The 17,627-nt window shown below is 35.0% G+C and overlaps 1 protein-coding gene across 1 annotated transcript; it reads right to left on the bottom strand.

Moving 5' to 3' along the window:
- LOC132067361 (probable alpha,alpha-trehalose-phosphate synthase [UDP-forming] 9) lies at positions 1 to 11,457 on the bottom strand. Its single transcript, XM_059460565.1, has 4 exons — positions 11,218 to 11,457; positions 1,291 to 3,369; positions 855 to 1,122; positions 1 to 750 (listed from the first exon to the last, which is right to left on the bottom strand). The coding sequence occupies exons 2-4, from the start codon at positions 3,270 to 3,272 to the stop codon at positions 427 to 429; spliced, it is 2,574 nt and encodes an 857-aa protein (XP_059316548.1). The 5' UTR covers positions 3,273 to 3,369; positions 11,218 to 11,457; the 3' UTR covers positions 1 to 426.
- Between the last annotated feature and the right edge of the window lie 6,170 nt (positions 11,458 to 17,627).

The raw sequence follows: 17,627 nt of genomic DNA, 5'->3' as shown, positions 1-17,627 counted from the left end.
TGAACTAATAACATTTCGATATCGCATTCCAGAAAAGTATGGTACTATATACATGTCCTGCCAAACTCATTTGACACAAAACGTATCAAGCAATGGTAGCAGCTTCCACTAAGGTAAAACTTAAACCGAACTGCCATTATACTAAAGAGATAAAAGCATCTATACAACGCAATGGTGTTTGTTAATCACATTCAGGGCAGCCATCATGACTACTGCAAAACTGTACTTCTAAGAAAAGTTTTTCACCGACGATGAAATCTACAGAAAAATTAGCCTGCATCAACGGGAATTTCAAGCCCTGAATGCAGCATAACCAGGAAACAGTCAGGCTAGAGTCCAGCCATGCATCACATTAAGTTAAGATTGATAAAAGGATAAACTCCATAAGTAAAACCATGTACATGTGCCACCAACTACTTTGCCTTCTCACAGAACAGCACCAAACGCAACCTGGAAATGAGCAGTATGTCTTGGCTTTGGACAAGACGCATTAGCAAGGCCTTGAAGCAGTCTAAGAACATCAGAAGTATCATCGAGGTAATACTTGGCTTTGCTTGGCTTTTGCCCAACAGTGCAGGCAAAGATATCTGGGGCAGCAGTGACAGACGGACTGGATACACTGCTTAATATGCTCTCAAACATGTCCTCATCTGATCTATCGTCTCCAATGCACATAACAAAATCAGGTGGATTCCCGCTATCTACCATCATTGAGAGAACCTTTTGCGCCACTAATCCTTTAGTAACACCCTGCAAATAGGCACAAACAAGTAAAAACCTTCGAAGAGCATAATGCAACATGCAAATGTCTGTATCTGCATCAGACACAAATACACGAGGGAGGAAGGTCTTACTTGTGGCTTGACTTCGACAATATGTTGGCCCCTCTTAACAACTGCAGGTTCATTTGAAAGTACATTTTCCAAATGATCCAACAATTCCTTGGCCTGACAGGAGCCAAAGTCTGGGTCTGCATCCTGATGGTGCCACACCAAAGCACTCTCTTTAGGTTCGATATATGATCCATCAGTTGCTTCTGTGTAAAGTTTCATCACAGGTTCCACAATTGGTTTCCAGTCAAGATCAGAAACCAAACATTCCCAATCCGAAGTTTTACTACCCCTGCACATGATAGAAATCTGGTTAGCATGAAGGTATCCAAGGAAAACAAGGTATCCAAGGAAAACTTCAACACAAAATTTTAACTGAGAAGATATAGGAAACTGCAAGAAAGGACTGTCATGTTTTACACAAAACATCCATACAAGTCAAAAGGGGTTAGCTCCATACCGTATGAAATACCCATGTTCAGCAGCTATGCCGAGCCTTTCACATGGTGCCAGCCATTCGCTTAATGACCTCCTTCCTCTGCCACTAACAATATACACTGTGTTTTTGGGATCATTGCTTAAATCATTCAACAGTGTGATAACTTCAGCGCTTGGAGCTTTAATCAATGATGACTGAGGTACAACAGTGCCATCATAGTCCAAGAATATTGCCCTTCTCTGTGTCCTCCTATAGGAGGAGACCATGTGATCAATAGACAACTTTCTAAAACTCGGAGAAAGCGCAATAACTCTGAAGCCCAGGCCTAGACCAATACCCCAGCAACGCTTACTATAATGATCTTTGCAAGCTCTTTCCAAATCCTGCATAAAGCTACGAGCCCAGTAAGCTACATCATGAGAGCTTACATAGCGGTAGTGCTTCTCATGACGAAGTTGTTTCTCGGAATCAGACATCGTAATGGCCACATTTAAAGCCTCAGCCACAGCTTCAATATCCCATGGATTTACCCTAATAGCTCCACTCAGAGATGGGGAACAACCAATAAATTCTGACACAACAAGCATGCTAGTCCTTGGAGAATCAGTTTTGATACCCATGGCATCATCCATACCAGGAGAACCTTGCCTGCAAACAATATACTTGTAAGGCACTAAATTCATTCCATCCCTCACAGCATTCACTAGGCAGCATTCAGCAACAGCATAGTATGCAGTTTTCTCACAGCGAGGAACTGGACGATCAATCAAAATTACAGGCTTGTAATCAGATGTACCGTAAATCTGGTTGATCCTTTCAACAGTTGAATATGTCTCCCTCTTTGCTTCCTGAACATCTTTGCCCGAGCTACGAGCGGGATTTACTATTTGAACAAGAACAAGTTTCCCCTGCAAGGTCTGGTCCTGCTGTAGTAGGTACTCAAATGCTAGCAATTTCAGACTAATACCTTTAAAGATATCCATATCATCCACACCTAGAATTACCTTCTTCCCCTTGAACTGTTCTTGAACTTCTTTAGCTTTATCAAAAGTAGAAGAAAAATTCATCACAGACTCTAGTCGACCCATATGTATGCCCACTGGCAGAATTTTAATGTAGACTGTACGGCCGAAATAATCAAGTCCAATATGTCCTCGTTTAGATTCATAATCTAGACCCAACATTCGACTGCAGCATGACAGAAAGTGACGTGCATAATCGAAGGTATGAAAGCCAATGAGGTCGCAATTTAACAACCCTTTCAGAATTTCATCCCTAACGGGAAGAGTTCGGTAAATTTCTGACGAAGGAAATGGGCTATGAAGAAAGAAACCTAGCTTGACACGATGGTAGCGCTTCCTCAAAAATGTTGGGAGAACCATGAGGTGATAATCTTGAATCCAGATATAATCATCCTCAGGATTAACCACTTCCATAACCTTATCAGCGAAAATTTTATTTGCAGAGACATAAGCTTGCCACATCTGCCGGTCAAAACGATCTCCATGATCAGGACACATTGGAAGCATGTAGTGGAAAAGAGGCCAAAGTTGCTGCTTACAGAAGCCGTGATAAAACTTTTCCTGGATGTCATGGGGTACAAAAGTAGGCACACACTTGAACTCCTCAAGAAGTCGCTGAGCAACTTCCTCCTGTTCACTAGGCTCCACATCAACCTTGAGAGAACCCACATAGACAACCTCAGTTTCAGGAGAAAACCCATCCTTCAATTGCAATAAAAGAGAATCCTCATCCAAACTGAAGAACCACTTGTCAGCTGCTGCATCCCTTCGAGCATGCAAAGGCAGCATGTTTGCTACAACAATTTTTCGTTCTCGATACGAGGACGACATACTATCTGAATCACCATCATTGCTTCCATAACCATCTGCGATGATTCCAGGAACTGTCATCACACGTGGAAGAGCTCTAGGTGTCTGAGGTATATCTAGTATGTCTCCAGATGCCATGTCCAAAAGATTAGCACAAGATCTTGACGGCATGATTACAAAGTGAAATTTGGTCTGTTGTCAAACAAGCCTCCTGGAGTTTAAAACCTATGCTTGAAACTTTCAGCCCCCAAAGCAACTGTGCAGTAACCTACAACACCAACAGGTAGAAAAAAGACAAATTATGATTTTGCCAACAAGTTCATCATAGGACGTGATCCTTAACATCATCACAACACCAAACAACAGAACTATGGATTGGAAGGGTTAAGGATATTATCGAGCATCAAACAAGGAATAGCAAGGAAGCTAAAAAGTAAGGCTGGAATAGAAGTGTCAAGAAATATTTAATCTCAAAATTAAAAGAAGGAAACAATTATAGAGTTGATAGAACTGTTACAACATTGCAATGATTCAACGATTCACCTCAATCACATAATAAGAATGGCATTAAAAGCGGCGCCACAGTATTCGACAGCTGTAGTAGTAGTTTAAACGAAAATTTAAGCTGACAAGTGATATATTATGGAAGCTACAAGTATTAAGCAATTTAGCAGGTTGGAAGGTTGGTTAATTAAATTTACATTATAAGGTGGGATCCAATTAAAAAAAAGAGAGAAATACACACTTCCAAGTGTCATGGTATAAGAATCATGGTATTTATCATAATAACAGTAATATGGTTTTGATAGACCCTGCCTGCCTCAGTAACAACAGCAGTTACTATTGATGTGAAATGGTCCTTGTTTTTTGTTCACTGTTTTTGCACTTACTAAAAAAACAGTGAACAAAACAAGCACCATTAATAAGTTTAGTTCTACTTAAAATGAGCTTAATAGGCTCAGTGGATGGTCAGGAATGATATGTTGGTAGCAAACTCAAATCCAACCCAAACCCACTAGAAGGTGCGTGCGCCAAATCATGCACTACCTTCAATTCAAGCACTCCAATTAAAAGGAAATTATACAAACGCCAACCATTAATCCTTCAATCTCTCTGTATGCTACTAATTTGGTGGAGGAATAAAACATTCCAAAGATGCTTAAAAAACTATGGCATTTATGCACTATACTTTCTGAAGGTAGCAATCAAAGGTAAATGCGCTCGTGATGAATTGCATCTAACCTTTTCACATTAAAAGGAAATTATTGGATATTCAATGCTCCTTAAAACAATAAAGACATTTATAAACAATAAAGACATTTATACTAGGGAAAAGACATAAGTTCCACCCTAAACTTTGTCCGGAAAAGTCACTTACACACTTCATCTTTGTGGGTGACCTTTTACCCCCTTATTCTTGTTTAAAGTATATTAATTACCCCCCTTGAGAGGTGATGTGGTAGAGAAAGTGTTTGCACATTCTTGAAGGTGCGTGAGCAATCATAAAATAAGTTCAACACGAATTAGATTGCAGAACTGTCACTTTCTAATTGGATATCATTAGTCAATTAAATATTATGTTTATCCTTCCTTGCCTTCTTCCCTGCAATTCCAAACGAAAGATCCCAACTTTATGAACCAGCAGCGAAAATCGACCTCAATCATTTCTCCTCGAAAAAACTTTTTCTTCTTTTTTTAACCGAGTCCCCCTCACCCCAACCCCCCATCCCCACCCCTTATTTAAGAAGGGTTTCACAGAGGAGGAGAAGTCTGAGTTAGCAGTAAGGAGCTGGTACGCCATTATAATGGTGAAAGATATAAAAATTACGGCATCTTTGATGCTTAGATAAGAGGTTTTGAGACACGCACACACAAAACATAAAAAATAAAAAAAAAGGAGAACGAGCTAGAAAGAAAAGATAAAGAAATAAAGCAGTTGGGTTTGGCCGGAAAAGTTTCCAGTAGATAACTGCCAGTAAATGCTTTTTCCGGTAAAAACATTATCAAATATCAACTTAAGAAAATGAATTTTTTTTTTTTTTTTTTTTTGGATAATGATTAATAAAGATACCTTTCAAAATACGGAAATGAATATTTATGAAGTAGAGAGGAGAAGCGTTGATTGCGTGTGGAAGGTTCAAACTAGTTCAGAGGAATAGAAGAGGGTGAGACTTTGGAGATATTATGAACACAAGAAACATAAGGTCCTCACATGATGTGGAATGAAGGAGCACCTGGGTTACTAAAATTGTTACATTCACGTTCAACAATGTCAATGTTTCAATGTAAAAATTACTCGTACTGAATTTCAAAGAGAAGGAACTGAGGGAAATAGAGTTTTTCTAAAGTAGGTATTAGAATATGTTTGGTGTTTCATGACAGAAGAGGGGCGTTGGCGGGTGTTAGGGAAGAGGGAGAAAGATGAAGTGGGAAAAAAAGAAGCAAAAATGAATAAATTAGTTGGCATCTACATAGCTCTGATGTGCAGGAGCGTGTGAAACACTGCCTACTGGAAAAGTGGTTCTTTATTTTTAGGGAGGTAATAATTACACTTCGAACAAGAATAAGGGGGTAAAAGGTCCCCCGCGAAGATGAAGTGTGTAAGTGACTTTTCCAGACAAGTTCAGGTGGAACTCATGTCTTTTCCCAACTATATATTTCTAGAGTTTTCCCAACTGCAGCTCTAGACTAATACTTAATAGCTATGCGAATCAGCCATGAAAAGATCCCTAGCATCCCCCATTAGAACTCCTAAATTTGTTGTTTAAGAATATGCAAGAGAAGCATTTAACTTAGCAGTATATTAATTGTCTAATTCTGCAATTGTTGTTTTTCACACGACCTTCCTATATTTATATACTCTTGGCTATATGGACATGTTATTGTTATGACGGAAAAAAATAATATTGACATTATACATGATTCCTCGACTTGCTACACTTTCAGCTCTATCTGTACTTAGGAGTCGTTTGGTTGTACAAATAAGGAGAATTAGTGCCCTCATTAATTATAGGGTAACTCATACATGATTTAGTTGCTTCAACAAGGAGCATTAATCTCCTAACTAAATTCAGCATAACTTGTACCTTGTTTGGTTGTAATTTTGCCTCTTATGTGAGAATCTATTTATTAATTTATGCAGGGTAGAATGTGGAATAACAATATATTATTAGTAATACATGATTAAACAGACAAAGATGCCTCTACAGCCTCAAATTTCTTTTGTTACAATAAATCAAACATTCGACAAGAAACAATCCACGAATTACTAATCCTAGCATTACTAATCCATGTATAACTTGTCTCCAAACCAAACAACCCCTATAGTTCTGTATAATTAACTTGGAACTCCTACAATATAATGTTGTCAAAGGCTCGTTTATAGCACGTTTAAATCCTAAAGCTAGTGCAAAGCAGGCAAAATGCTTCGCCTCACTAAGTGAGTGCTTCATCGCAGTCACCAAGGCTCCAGGGCATATGTCTCATCCCCATGGAGTTTTGTTTTTATCAGGCTGCCAATGGAGTTTTCCTGGAGAGGACACTAGATATATTTGTTATCTATGCCTATAGCTGTAATTCCTAAACTACAAAACTTTTTTACTTTTCTTATTTGTGCCTCTCTTCATTGAAGCTCAAGCTTTGCGCTTAAAGCCCCGATGGACGCTTTTACGTGTTTTTCACCTTTGATAACACTATGACATAATACATTGTCCTCGTTTTAGGATACAAGGAAGTCAAACTAGTTATTAGACCAACTATCTCTCTCTCTCTCAAACCCATCCAAAGAAGCCGTCTAGTTGAAAGACTCATTCTTATTCAGAATGGGAAGGCCTTTCCGTTCGTAAAATAGAGGATGAATACTTAACCATCAAATTGGATATTAATCGTATCTAACAGACCTGTCAAAGACAACTATATCTCTAGATAAATGAAGCTACATAAGAAGGTTTCAATCTCTTATTTGATCCAGCCTTGTCATCTGTGTAATAAAAGATGGTGAAGTCTGACCTTCCATTCAGTGGAAGCAGAATGAAATTTACTTATATATAACATCCTATTTGACAAAAAGAAAGTATAACCTTGTAAATTATTTGGAAAAATAGAAAGTACAAACACAAGAAACTTTGGAAACAATTGATAGTTCAAAAAAGAGCATCAACTATCTGACCAGTGGCGTAAAATACTCACCGGAAACGTCCAAAGTCTAGCTTCAAGCAAATAAAAGGATTTTGCCCCTATGCAATGAACTCTCAAGGGACTTTCTGAATACTAGATTCAAATAGCTTGCCCAATCTGGGCCTTGCTCTGCTAATGAGTCAACTAAAGCATTAGATGCAATAAGCAGACACTATGTGACAGGCCCTGGACCAAACTTCTTGCATGTCCATTTCCATATAACAAGATCTTCATGTGAACATAGTGGGGATATTAATCCCTGCTGGCACTTAGCTAAAAGCCTGAGAATAAACTAAATGCCTGGTTTCCCGCCAGTCCTTCACGGCATAATTATGATATTTATCGCCTTATGGATGATAAATTCAATTCTTTCATCTTTTAAGCTGTTAGTGTTACACTCAATTTTATATTGATCTAGTAGGTTTACATGGTCCACGTGCACGAGGATACAAAAACCGTTAGACACATTAAACGGCTAGAAACAGTCCATTTACGTACCTCTCAAAACTTGTGAAAGCTTTCCAATTTATTAACATCCTTTTTTTTTTTTTTTTTTTAACTCATGTGAACTCCACACGCATTATTGTGCTAAAGTTTCTCTTTCAAAACTAGCGAAAAGAGAATATTTGTCGTCTTCTACCCATTAACGAATTTCCTAAAATTCACGTGCACGGTCATGCATGCCCATGCTCTTCACATAACGCACCATATTATACCTCCCTTCGCAAACTCTGCATCTAGAATTCTAGATGCTTTCACATTCCCTTTCTTTCTTTCTTTCACCCTAATTTATGACGCTAGCCTCAACAAACATTCAAATACATGCATTTAACAGCAACACACCTAGACTTTTCTCCCAACAGTTCCACAATTTTACAATTTTCTTTTAAAAACTGTGGTGTCTTTGCGCGCACTTTGACTAATCCCAACAGATACCTGCCACCTCCCACCAACAACAGGTAACTCTGTCCACCAAGGCTTAGATAGATAGGTCGAAATCACCCAGTGTTTTTGTCTTTTCTGGAATTTGAACTTGAGACCTCATGATTCTTCTCCCACTTCATTGACCAACTAGGCCACACCCTTGGTTGCAACTCCACACGCGTTATTTTTGCTAAAATTTTCTCTCTCAAAACTTCCGAAACTTCTCTAAAGAGAATAGTTGTTGTCTTCTACTCATTAACGAATGGAAATTCACGTGCACGGTCATGCATGCCCATGCTCTCCACGTAACGCACCATATTATACCTCCCTGCACAAACTCTGCATCTAGATGCTTTTACATTCCCTTTTTTCTTTTTTTCACCTGATGGGGATTATACTGAGCATGTTGTTGCCGTTGTTGTCACTCTAATTTATGACGCTACCTCAACAACATTCAAATACATGCATTTAACAGCAATACATCTAGGTATTTCTTCCAACATTTACTTATTTTTTCTTTCTGATAATCATGGTGCCAGGGCCAACTCGCACACACCACGACTAACATCAAGGGTTCCTGCCACCTCCCATCAGCAACAGGTATTGGGTAACTCTGTACACCAAAGGCGTAGACATAGACAGATGGGTAGAGATCACCTAGTGTTTTTGTCTTTCTTTGGAATTTGAACTTGAGACCCCATGGTTCTTCTCCCACTTCATTGACCAACCAGGCCACACCCTTGGTTGCAACTCCACATGCATTATTTTTGCTAAAATCTTCTCTCAAAACTACCGAAACTTCTCTAAAGAGAATATTTGTCGTCATCTACTCATTACCGAATGGAAATTCACGTGCACAGTCATGCATGCCCATGCTCTCCACATAATGCACCATATTATACCTCCCTGCACAAACTCTGCATCTAGATGCTTTCACATTCCCTTTTTCATTTCTTTCCCTCTAATTTATGACGTTACCTCAACAACATTCAAATACATGCATTTAACAGCAACACACCTAGATTTTTCTCCCAACATTTACTTATTTTCCTTCTGATGACCGTGGTGTCCGGACTAACTTGCGCGCACGGCGACTTATATCACCGGGTACCTGCCACCTCCTACCAGCAACAGGTACTAGATAACTCTGTACACCAAAGGCTTAGACATAAACAGATAGGTAGAGATCACCCAATGTTTTTGTCTTTCTTTGGAATTTGAACTTGAGACCTCATGGTTCTTCTCCTACTTCATTGACCAACTAGGCCACACCCTTGGTTGCAACTCCACATGCATTATTTTTGCTAAAATTTTCTCTCTTAAAACTATCAGAACTTCTCTAAAGAGAATATTTGTCGTCTTTTACTCATTAAAGAATGGAAATTCACGTGCACTGTCATGCATGCCCATGCTCTCCACGTAACGCACTATATTATACCTCCCTGCACAAACTTTGCATCTAGATGCTTTCACATTCCCTGTTTTCTTTCTTTCAATCTAATTTATAACGCTGCCTCGACAGCATTCAAATAAATGCACTTAACAACAATACCTCTAGGTATTTCTTCCAACATTTACTTTTTTTTTTTTTTTTTCCTTTTAATAGCCGTGATGTAAGGGCCAACTTGCGCGCACCTCGACTAAGAGCCTCTTTGGATTGGCTTATTTTAGGTGTTTTTAAGCCAAAATAGCTTTTAAGTATTTTTGTAGTGTTTGAGTAAAATAAAAAAGTGCTTTTACGCACTTTTTTTAAACCTTCATGGGTACCTACCACCTCCCACCAACAACAGGTACCAAGTAACTCTGTCCACCAAAGGCTTAGACATATGGGTAAAAATCACCTAGTGTTTTTGTCTTAGCCGGGATTTGGACTTGAGACCTCATGGTTCTTCTCCCACTTCATTGACACACTAAGCTACACCCTTTGTTGCAACTCCACACGCATTAATTTTGCTAAAGTTTCTCTCTCAAAACTAGCGGAACTTCTCTAAAGAGAATATTTGTTGTCTTCTACTCATTAACGGATGAAAATTCACGTGCGCGGCCATGCATGCCCATGCTTTCCACGTAACGAACCATATTACACCTCGTGCGCAAACTCTGCATCTAGATGCTTTCACATTCCCTTTTTTCTTTCTTTCACTCTAACTTACGACGCTACGTCAACAAACAATCACATACACTCAATTAATGCCAACTCTTCCAACATTTATTTCCGCGACCTCTTTTTTTTTTTTTTTTTTTTTTTAATTTCCCGAGCCAGGTTGCACTCACTTCGACTAATTCCACGGGATACCTGCCACCTCCCACCAACAACAGGTAGCTTTGTTATCACCTAGTGTTTTGTCTCTCCCGTTGCTGGGAATTGACCACGGTTGTTAAGTGAATCTGTTTCTGTAGTCGTTATTTTCACATCATTTATCATTTCCATAAAGCATTTCAACTCCTCCTTAGGTTTTAAGTTAATGAGTCACAAAATCACAAAAAAAAAAAAAATTGTTTCCACCCAAAAAAAAAAAAAAATTGAATGTAAAAAATGATAATTGGCTGTTTGCTGTAAGAGACAGTACAAGGACAAAAAACAAGTTATTATACCAAGTCGAACAACAAATTCAACCATGTAAACATTAAACAAAAGCAATAACGATCCAAATTTAACTGATCCGTTGTAAGGATTAAAAATAACCGCTAAACAATCACCAAAAAACAAAAATTCTCACCTTAATTTTAAATTAAACAAATTAACTCTTTCATTCTCAAAAAAAAAAAAAGTATTTAAATTAAACAAATTCTCAACCTTCTAAAGCTCAAAAATTCAAAAAAAGAAAAAATATATTCAACCACCGCTAAAACAAACCTAAAAATAAACACACATCAAATTCTGCCGCTTCGTCACCGAAATACTACAAAAAAAAAAACATATAATTACAATAAAACAATCATTTTCTTCTTTTCTGCAACAAAAAAACTACGGTAAAAAATCAACATATCAGAAAGTTGAAGGTGCAAACTGTACCTAAATGAGAAATCCAGTGACTTGAAACGCTGATGACGTCACAAAACGGCGAATTTCCACGTTGTGTTTGTGTGTTTTGGTTTTGAAGTTTTAACGGAAGAAAATATATAGTTATATTTAAAGAGAGAAAAATGAAAGAGAGAAATAACAAGAGATGAGAGAAATGGGTTCGGAGAGAAGAAATATACAAAGAAATGGTACAAGTATTGATGCAATAAGTACGAATTTTTAATAAAAATGGGGAAACGGGAAAAGAGCTTGACTTTGGGCTTTGGGCTTATGTCGTTTTATATTATATTATACGTGTTAGAAGATAAAGTCGACTTTGCTGTACCATGGTTTAGTTTGGAAGTAACCGTGGTTCGGTTTCTGTTTGCCCTTCTATTAAGTTCTTAATTCCGATTGTATCCTTTCTATTTTAAGGATTATTTTGAATTTAGTATTATTAACTTCTTCCATGCCTTTTATTGGAAAAAAAAAAAAGTTTTTACCTTTAAGATTTGACCATTTTTCTTTCCTTTGGTGTATCTAAGATATTTAAGGATTAGTACTAATTTAATACTGTCAGTTTCTTCCATGCCTTTTTTAAAAAAGTTAAGTTTTTGCCTTTAATGAGATTTGCCATTTTTCTTTCCTTTGGTGCGGTTGGAAAAGGAGGGAGAGAGAGAGAGGAGGCATGACAATCTTAGATGGAATTATATAAGATTCTGTTAACTAGGAGTTATTTAAGAATATTTGTATTGATTTTTATTAACTATCTGGTATTCGAAATTTTATTGGTCCGGTTAATTTATATTTGTACGAGTTAAGGTTTGTTTAAGAGGAAAGCGCTTTATACTGTGAAATTCTTTAATCTCAAGGCTCGAAATATAGACCTCTAGTTAAAGATGAAAAAAAATCTCATCTATTCCGCTGCAATATTAATTGTGTTAATCGATTTATTCATTTTTAAATCACTGGATTCTATATGCGATTCTATTCTTTTTCTTTAATAAATGCATGATGTTTGACATTATTTTTTTAAAGAAGTTTATAGTGTAATTAATCATATCAGAAAGTAAAATTTTTACTATTATTAGAGTTTTGTCCTGAATTTTTTACCAAATTTGAGTTTTGTTTTTTCTTGAAGGAAAGTTAAAGTACTATCATAATTACTTTTACTTTTTCTTGAAAGTAAAAAATATAATTCTCTTTCATATTTGACTATTCTTTGACTTGATAAAAAAAATTTGGGCATCTATAAATTGAAACTACAACACTATATCATCCACAATGTAGTCCTCAAACAAAGTCTTGTTTAGGGGAGATTATTCTCTCAATTGTTTACTTTTTTTATATCAATCATATGTAGGTCTAATTGACCAAATCAATTTAATATACTATGAGTGTAATCCTCTCAAGTTTAATTTTTTTATCTATCATATGTAGGTCAATTGACCAAACCAGTTTAATATATTATGAGTTTTTTTTTTTTATAATTTCTTTTTGTTATTGTCATTCGAGGTTTCTTTTTTAGTTTACACACGACGCGCTGTTATTTCGATCCCAACAAGTGTTGAACCATATAACATCGCAAAAGGCTGTAATGAATTATAAAAATTAAATATTGCGAGCATGATGGCTAGAAAAAAAAATCTGCATTATCCTACAAAAGATCATTTGAGTATTTTAATCACACTACTGCATATTATATCAAAATTAAAATACAAGTAAATGTATGTTCTTTTATTTAAAACTTTGGACCACAATTTTCCTTTTACCAAAATATTGCTAACAACCCCACTTAACAACTAGACCAAAGAGACACCACTAATAGATACGGAAAAAAATTATAAAAGGAAAAAAAAAATCCCAGAACTTTATAATTAAGATCTTAAAATCGCTATATAGTTTCTTTTTAAATTTAAATTAAATTAATCCAATGGAGTTTTAACCATGTTTACCTAAAAAGGAAAAAAGAAAACAAGGTCAACAGAAAGGTTGAGATGCAATATTAGTGGTTTACCAATACCATGAGAAAACTAACTTGAGTAGTTCTTGATATGTTTGTGGTTAGTTTGATTTATATATATATATATATATATATATATAATATTTTGAAAATACAAAAAAAAAATAAGACTTAATCAGTCTTAATAAACAATGTTATCGCGTGAACAGTGTAAAAAGCTTGGTAATTGTTTATTGAAGAAGGTGTGTACTTCTTCTCTATTGGCTTATTTTAATCATCAAGTTTAGGTCAAATGTGGATAAGCTATTGCTATTTAATCGTTCCATATGCTTTTCTTGACAAGACTCCAACCAATGGGAAAAGTACAAACAAGATATATATTTACAATATAAGATTAACAAACATCTCAATCAAACACGATAAAGGAGATCCAATTGGATGATCTTTGATTATTAAAATAATATAAGTACATAAGAAGGCATTCTTAAATTACTTGTGGAATAGGTGCTTTCTCCCCAATAAGAATCAATAAAGGACCACAAGGTGTTTTATGTGCAATTAACAGACATATGGAATTTTTAAAGCTAAAATAGGAGGGTGTGATGAGATGAATTTTAAAATCTCTCTGCACCTTAATTAGAGATATTGAGCTCGACCCGGAAAATAAGGAAATTAAACGCATGATAGGGAGTGTTAACCTCTTAAATGAGCCCTGCTGAAAGGAGTAGATGCTATAAAAAAAAATATTGAACTTTTTGGATTTATTTCTAAAGTTTGAATCTATTTATATCTTTTAGACTTTTCCACCTTAAAAAGTGAATATCTTAGAATTGGGAGATTTATTAGTGCCAAACAATCTTTAGTTGAAATCTAGAATATACTTGAAGAATTAAGTGTGTTTCATATATGCTTAACGTGGAAGCAATTTGCTCAAGATACTAATTAAACGTTCATAAGATTAATTCAATAAATTATGAGTTGAATACATGGATCATGTCTTCTAGAAAGCTGTATCGATCAACAAGTTAATTTCTCTAAATATTTCCTCCTTATTAATCTAAAAATAAAATGATAGATAGCGAACTTGAAAAGCATTAATAAGTTTTTCTATAAAAATTATATACGTGCTTTGCAATCTCATAAAAATAAAAATACAGTTATAGAGAGATAGACAAGGGCATTATTATGGAATATAAATGAAAACTATAATGGATAAGATATAAATAATTTTAAATAAATAACAATAAAAAAAGAATAGACAGAGTCCCAAATAAGCATAATGGAGGAAGTGCGGACCCTAATAATTATTAGTGAAGGAAAGGTCTGCACAATCAATTAAATGTCAATAACATAATGCACTTTATCCATTCGTGCATTTATTTATCAACCAATTCTTACTCTTTTCAACTTTATTCTTATTGTTTTCACAACTTGTCATTACTTTAGCCAGATACTTTTCACCGGCCGGAGCTAGAGCATAGTATGCGGTTTGGCATAACTCAATAATTAAGAAATTGATTTAATATACATAAATTATTAATTTAAAAGTGAATAATTTAGAAGAATTAAAATTTCAAATCTTGACTTTCGCTTTTACTTTTAACTAATAAGCCATTTGGTTTTATTTTCTCTCAACAGGTCATGTCGATATTTTTTCTTCTCCAATGCCCATGCTTTCATCGTCATTGTTGTTCAGTTAGACAAATAACTTAAAGTAAATGCTTTTCAAAACAGAGAAATTAAAAAAATTATAAAGAAAAATGAACTTCTTATGTGAGAATCTATATATAATATAAAGCTAGGTATATATAAAGTGATGTGGCATTTTTCTATGACCACCATTCTCATTTATTTATTTTTGTAATTTTTTTGGCCTTTTCTCCCATGTTTAACTTATTCTTAAAAAAAAAAATCTGAATGTGGCAAAATAATTACAAATTATATGAGGAAGACGTTTAGTTTCCTTCCCAGAAAATTGTAACTGCATACTATGTGTATTTATGTATCATGAAATGATTTCCGAAGCTAATCTCTTCAATTACCTCAGTAAATGCCCAAAGAAAAGGTTAGAAAATTAAAGATGAAAGGACGTTAGTCCTCCCCATTCTCTTCACTGATATGATAACAGCAGAAAATTCGGTGGGGGCTCGAATCGAACTGGAGCCGGCGAATCGAGAAGGGGAAAACCTAGATCTAGTCGGTGGCGACATAAATTCAGTATATAGAATTTAAAAAGATCCTGAAATTAACACGAGTATTTTATTTTAATTAAGATATATTGGAGTGCTTCTTAGGGGTCGTTTGGTAGGAGGATAAGTTATCCCGTGTAGATGGGATTGGGTGGGATTCTAATCCGCACTCTTTATGGACACTAATCACCTTACCCCATCTTTTATCCATCTACGTACGGGATTGGATGGGATATCAAAAAAGTTATCCCACCAACCAAACATAGGATTAATTCCAATCCCATTGGATTAATAATTCAGCCCATCCTATCCCTCCTACCAAACGACCTCTTATTGTTTGCTATCACCTAAAAGATACGAGGGCCCTCAAATTAAAATCTTTGCAAGAAGTTTCTCAATTAAAAAAATCATATCCCATTTATACGAACTAATATTAATATGAAATGATCGAGAAATTAATACGTGCTTGAAAGATGAAGGAAAGAAATGCTGCTCATAAATCTTTAATTAGTATCGAAGGTATTGTTATACCGACTTTTAGATTCAAACTAGAGAATGCTAAGGTAGGTAGCCGACAATAGAACCTAAACATACATTTTTTTTTATAATACTATTCAATAGGATTTAAATTGTATACATTAATAAATAATATTATTTTTTATATTCTTAGTGAAATTTAATCTAACAGTATTTATTATTAAATAAAATTACTTGTATTTATTAGTTAAATAACATGATTGTTAACAATTTCTTTCAGTATATAGAATTTAAACTCTATCCGACATCACAATTGTGTTGGACCAAAAGACGGTTAGTCGGAAATGACATAGATTGGTGGAGACCAAATTACACAAAATTCGTTACAAAACTCGGAGGTTTATTATAGGTAAATATTAGTGATATGCAGCACTGTTTACACTAACTCGTGTAAATTTACTGCATTTGAATAATCTAATAAGGTGAGAAATGCATGTAACTTCACAATAATTAAAAGCTAAAAGGTAAATGTAAAAATACATGCCATGCTTCTAGTGGTTTCGTGAAAATCAGGGTGCATGTAAATTTTGACTGGCTATTAGCAACATGTTAATCTCTCACTAAACAAAGCATCATAACAAGCAATATTCCTTCATTTATAAAATGCATTTTGACTCCTCTGCACTTGAATTTAATTTTCTTTTCAACACGTTACAATTCAAGCTCTTTTTTACATTAACAATAAAAATCAAAACATTGCACAAGTGTAGGACCTTTGCACAAATTTAACTAGGTTAAAAATAAAAATAAAAAAACAGAAGTTACATGCCACCTACCAGCAGGCTGGCAACAACTGGATAACAAAATTTAATTGGATTTCCGTACCCGACATTAGTCCCCTTCTCTTGACTATTTTTATTTATGAAATTTTGTGGATTAGGTAATAAAGAAAAATTTAGGATTTGGCTAATGGCCACTTCGAAAGGGTGCCATACCACTTCAATAAGAAGTGCTAATCTTGTCATCATAGACCAAATTTGCAATTGTGACTCATTAGCTTGGAATTATTTTATATATGGAGATATTGATAATGCCCTTGTGCTATTAATTTAATTTGTTGGCGCAGTTGATGTGTCTTCATCTCATAGTGCTTCTTTGATTGGATATATACCTCAGCTGTACTTGAAAGAGTTAATTTAAAATAGTAATCGAATAAGAACAATGATAAAAAAAAATAAAAAAAAATTGTATAAATTAAACAACTCAAAAATAACATGTACGAGAATACTATGTTGATAGTTGAAAAATGAACTAATTGCTTCATCTTTTAACTTAGAATTATAATTTTCGAATAAATAATCAATAAAATCACTTTCTTCATTGTTACTTTTTTTTTTAAGCCTTTGATGTTATGAATGAGTGGTTTATGTATAGAAGTCACAATCCAAATATCTCATATTTAAATCTGCATTACGATTACACTCAATTGATCTAATTTATCTGCTTTAACATAATTTTGTTGGCCACTTTTATCGTCTACCTATATGTGCATACAGACTAAACAAGTTATTATTAGGTGGGTGTAGTCGAAATGATACAAGCTAGCTTGCGTACAGTTATCATAATAAAAATAAAATATAAACTTGAAAACTTTACAATAAAAAGGAAGTTTTACAAAAGCCACTTTCTCGTGTTAATACTTGCTAGTTGCCTTTCAAATGTTTTTGGACAGCATGATACAAACAGACAATGAAATCGTACATGGTCGGCATTTCAAACAAACTACGTTTGTA

Source organism: Lycium ferocissimum, chromosome 8, assembly GCF_029784015.1.
Source record: "Lycium ferocissimum isolate CSIRO_LF1 chromosome 8, AGI_CSIRO_Lferr_CH_V1, whole genome shotgun sequence".
Lineage (NCBI taxonomy): Eukaryota > Viridiplantae > Streptophyta > Magnoliopsida > Solanales > Solanaceae > Lycium > Lycium ferocissimum.
Note: the sequence above shows the minus strand (reverse complement) of the source record. Positions and strands in the feature narration are given on the sequence as shown.

Bases quoted from the DNA above. Each gene is read 5' to 3' on its own strand.
- LOC132067361 (XM_059460565.1), bottom strand. From the start codon at position 3,272: ATGCCGTCAAGATCTTGTGCTAATCTTTTGGACATGGCATCTGGAGAC. The intron at 1,123-1,290 runs GTATGGAGCTAA...TATCATGTGCAG, and splicing joins GAACATGGGTATTTCATACG to GGGTAGTAAAACTTCGGATT. The intron at 751-854 runs GTAAGACCTTCC...GCCTATTTGCAG, and splicing joins TTGTCGAAGTCAAGCCACAA to GGTGTTACTAAAGGATTAGT.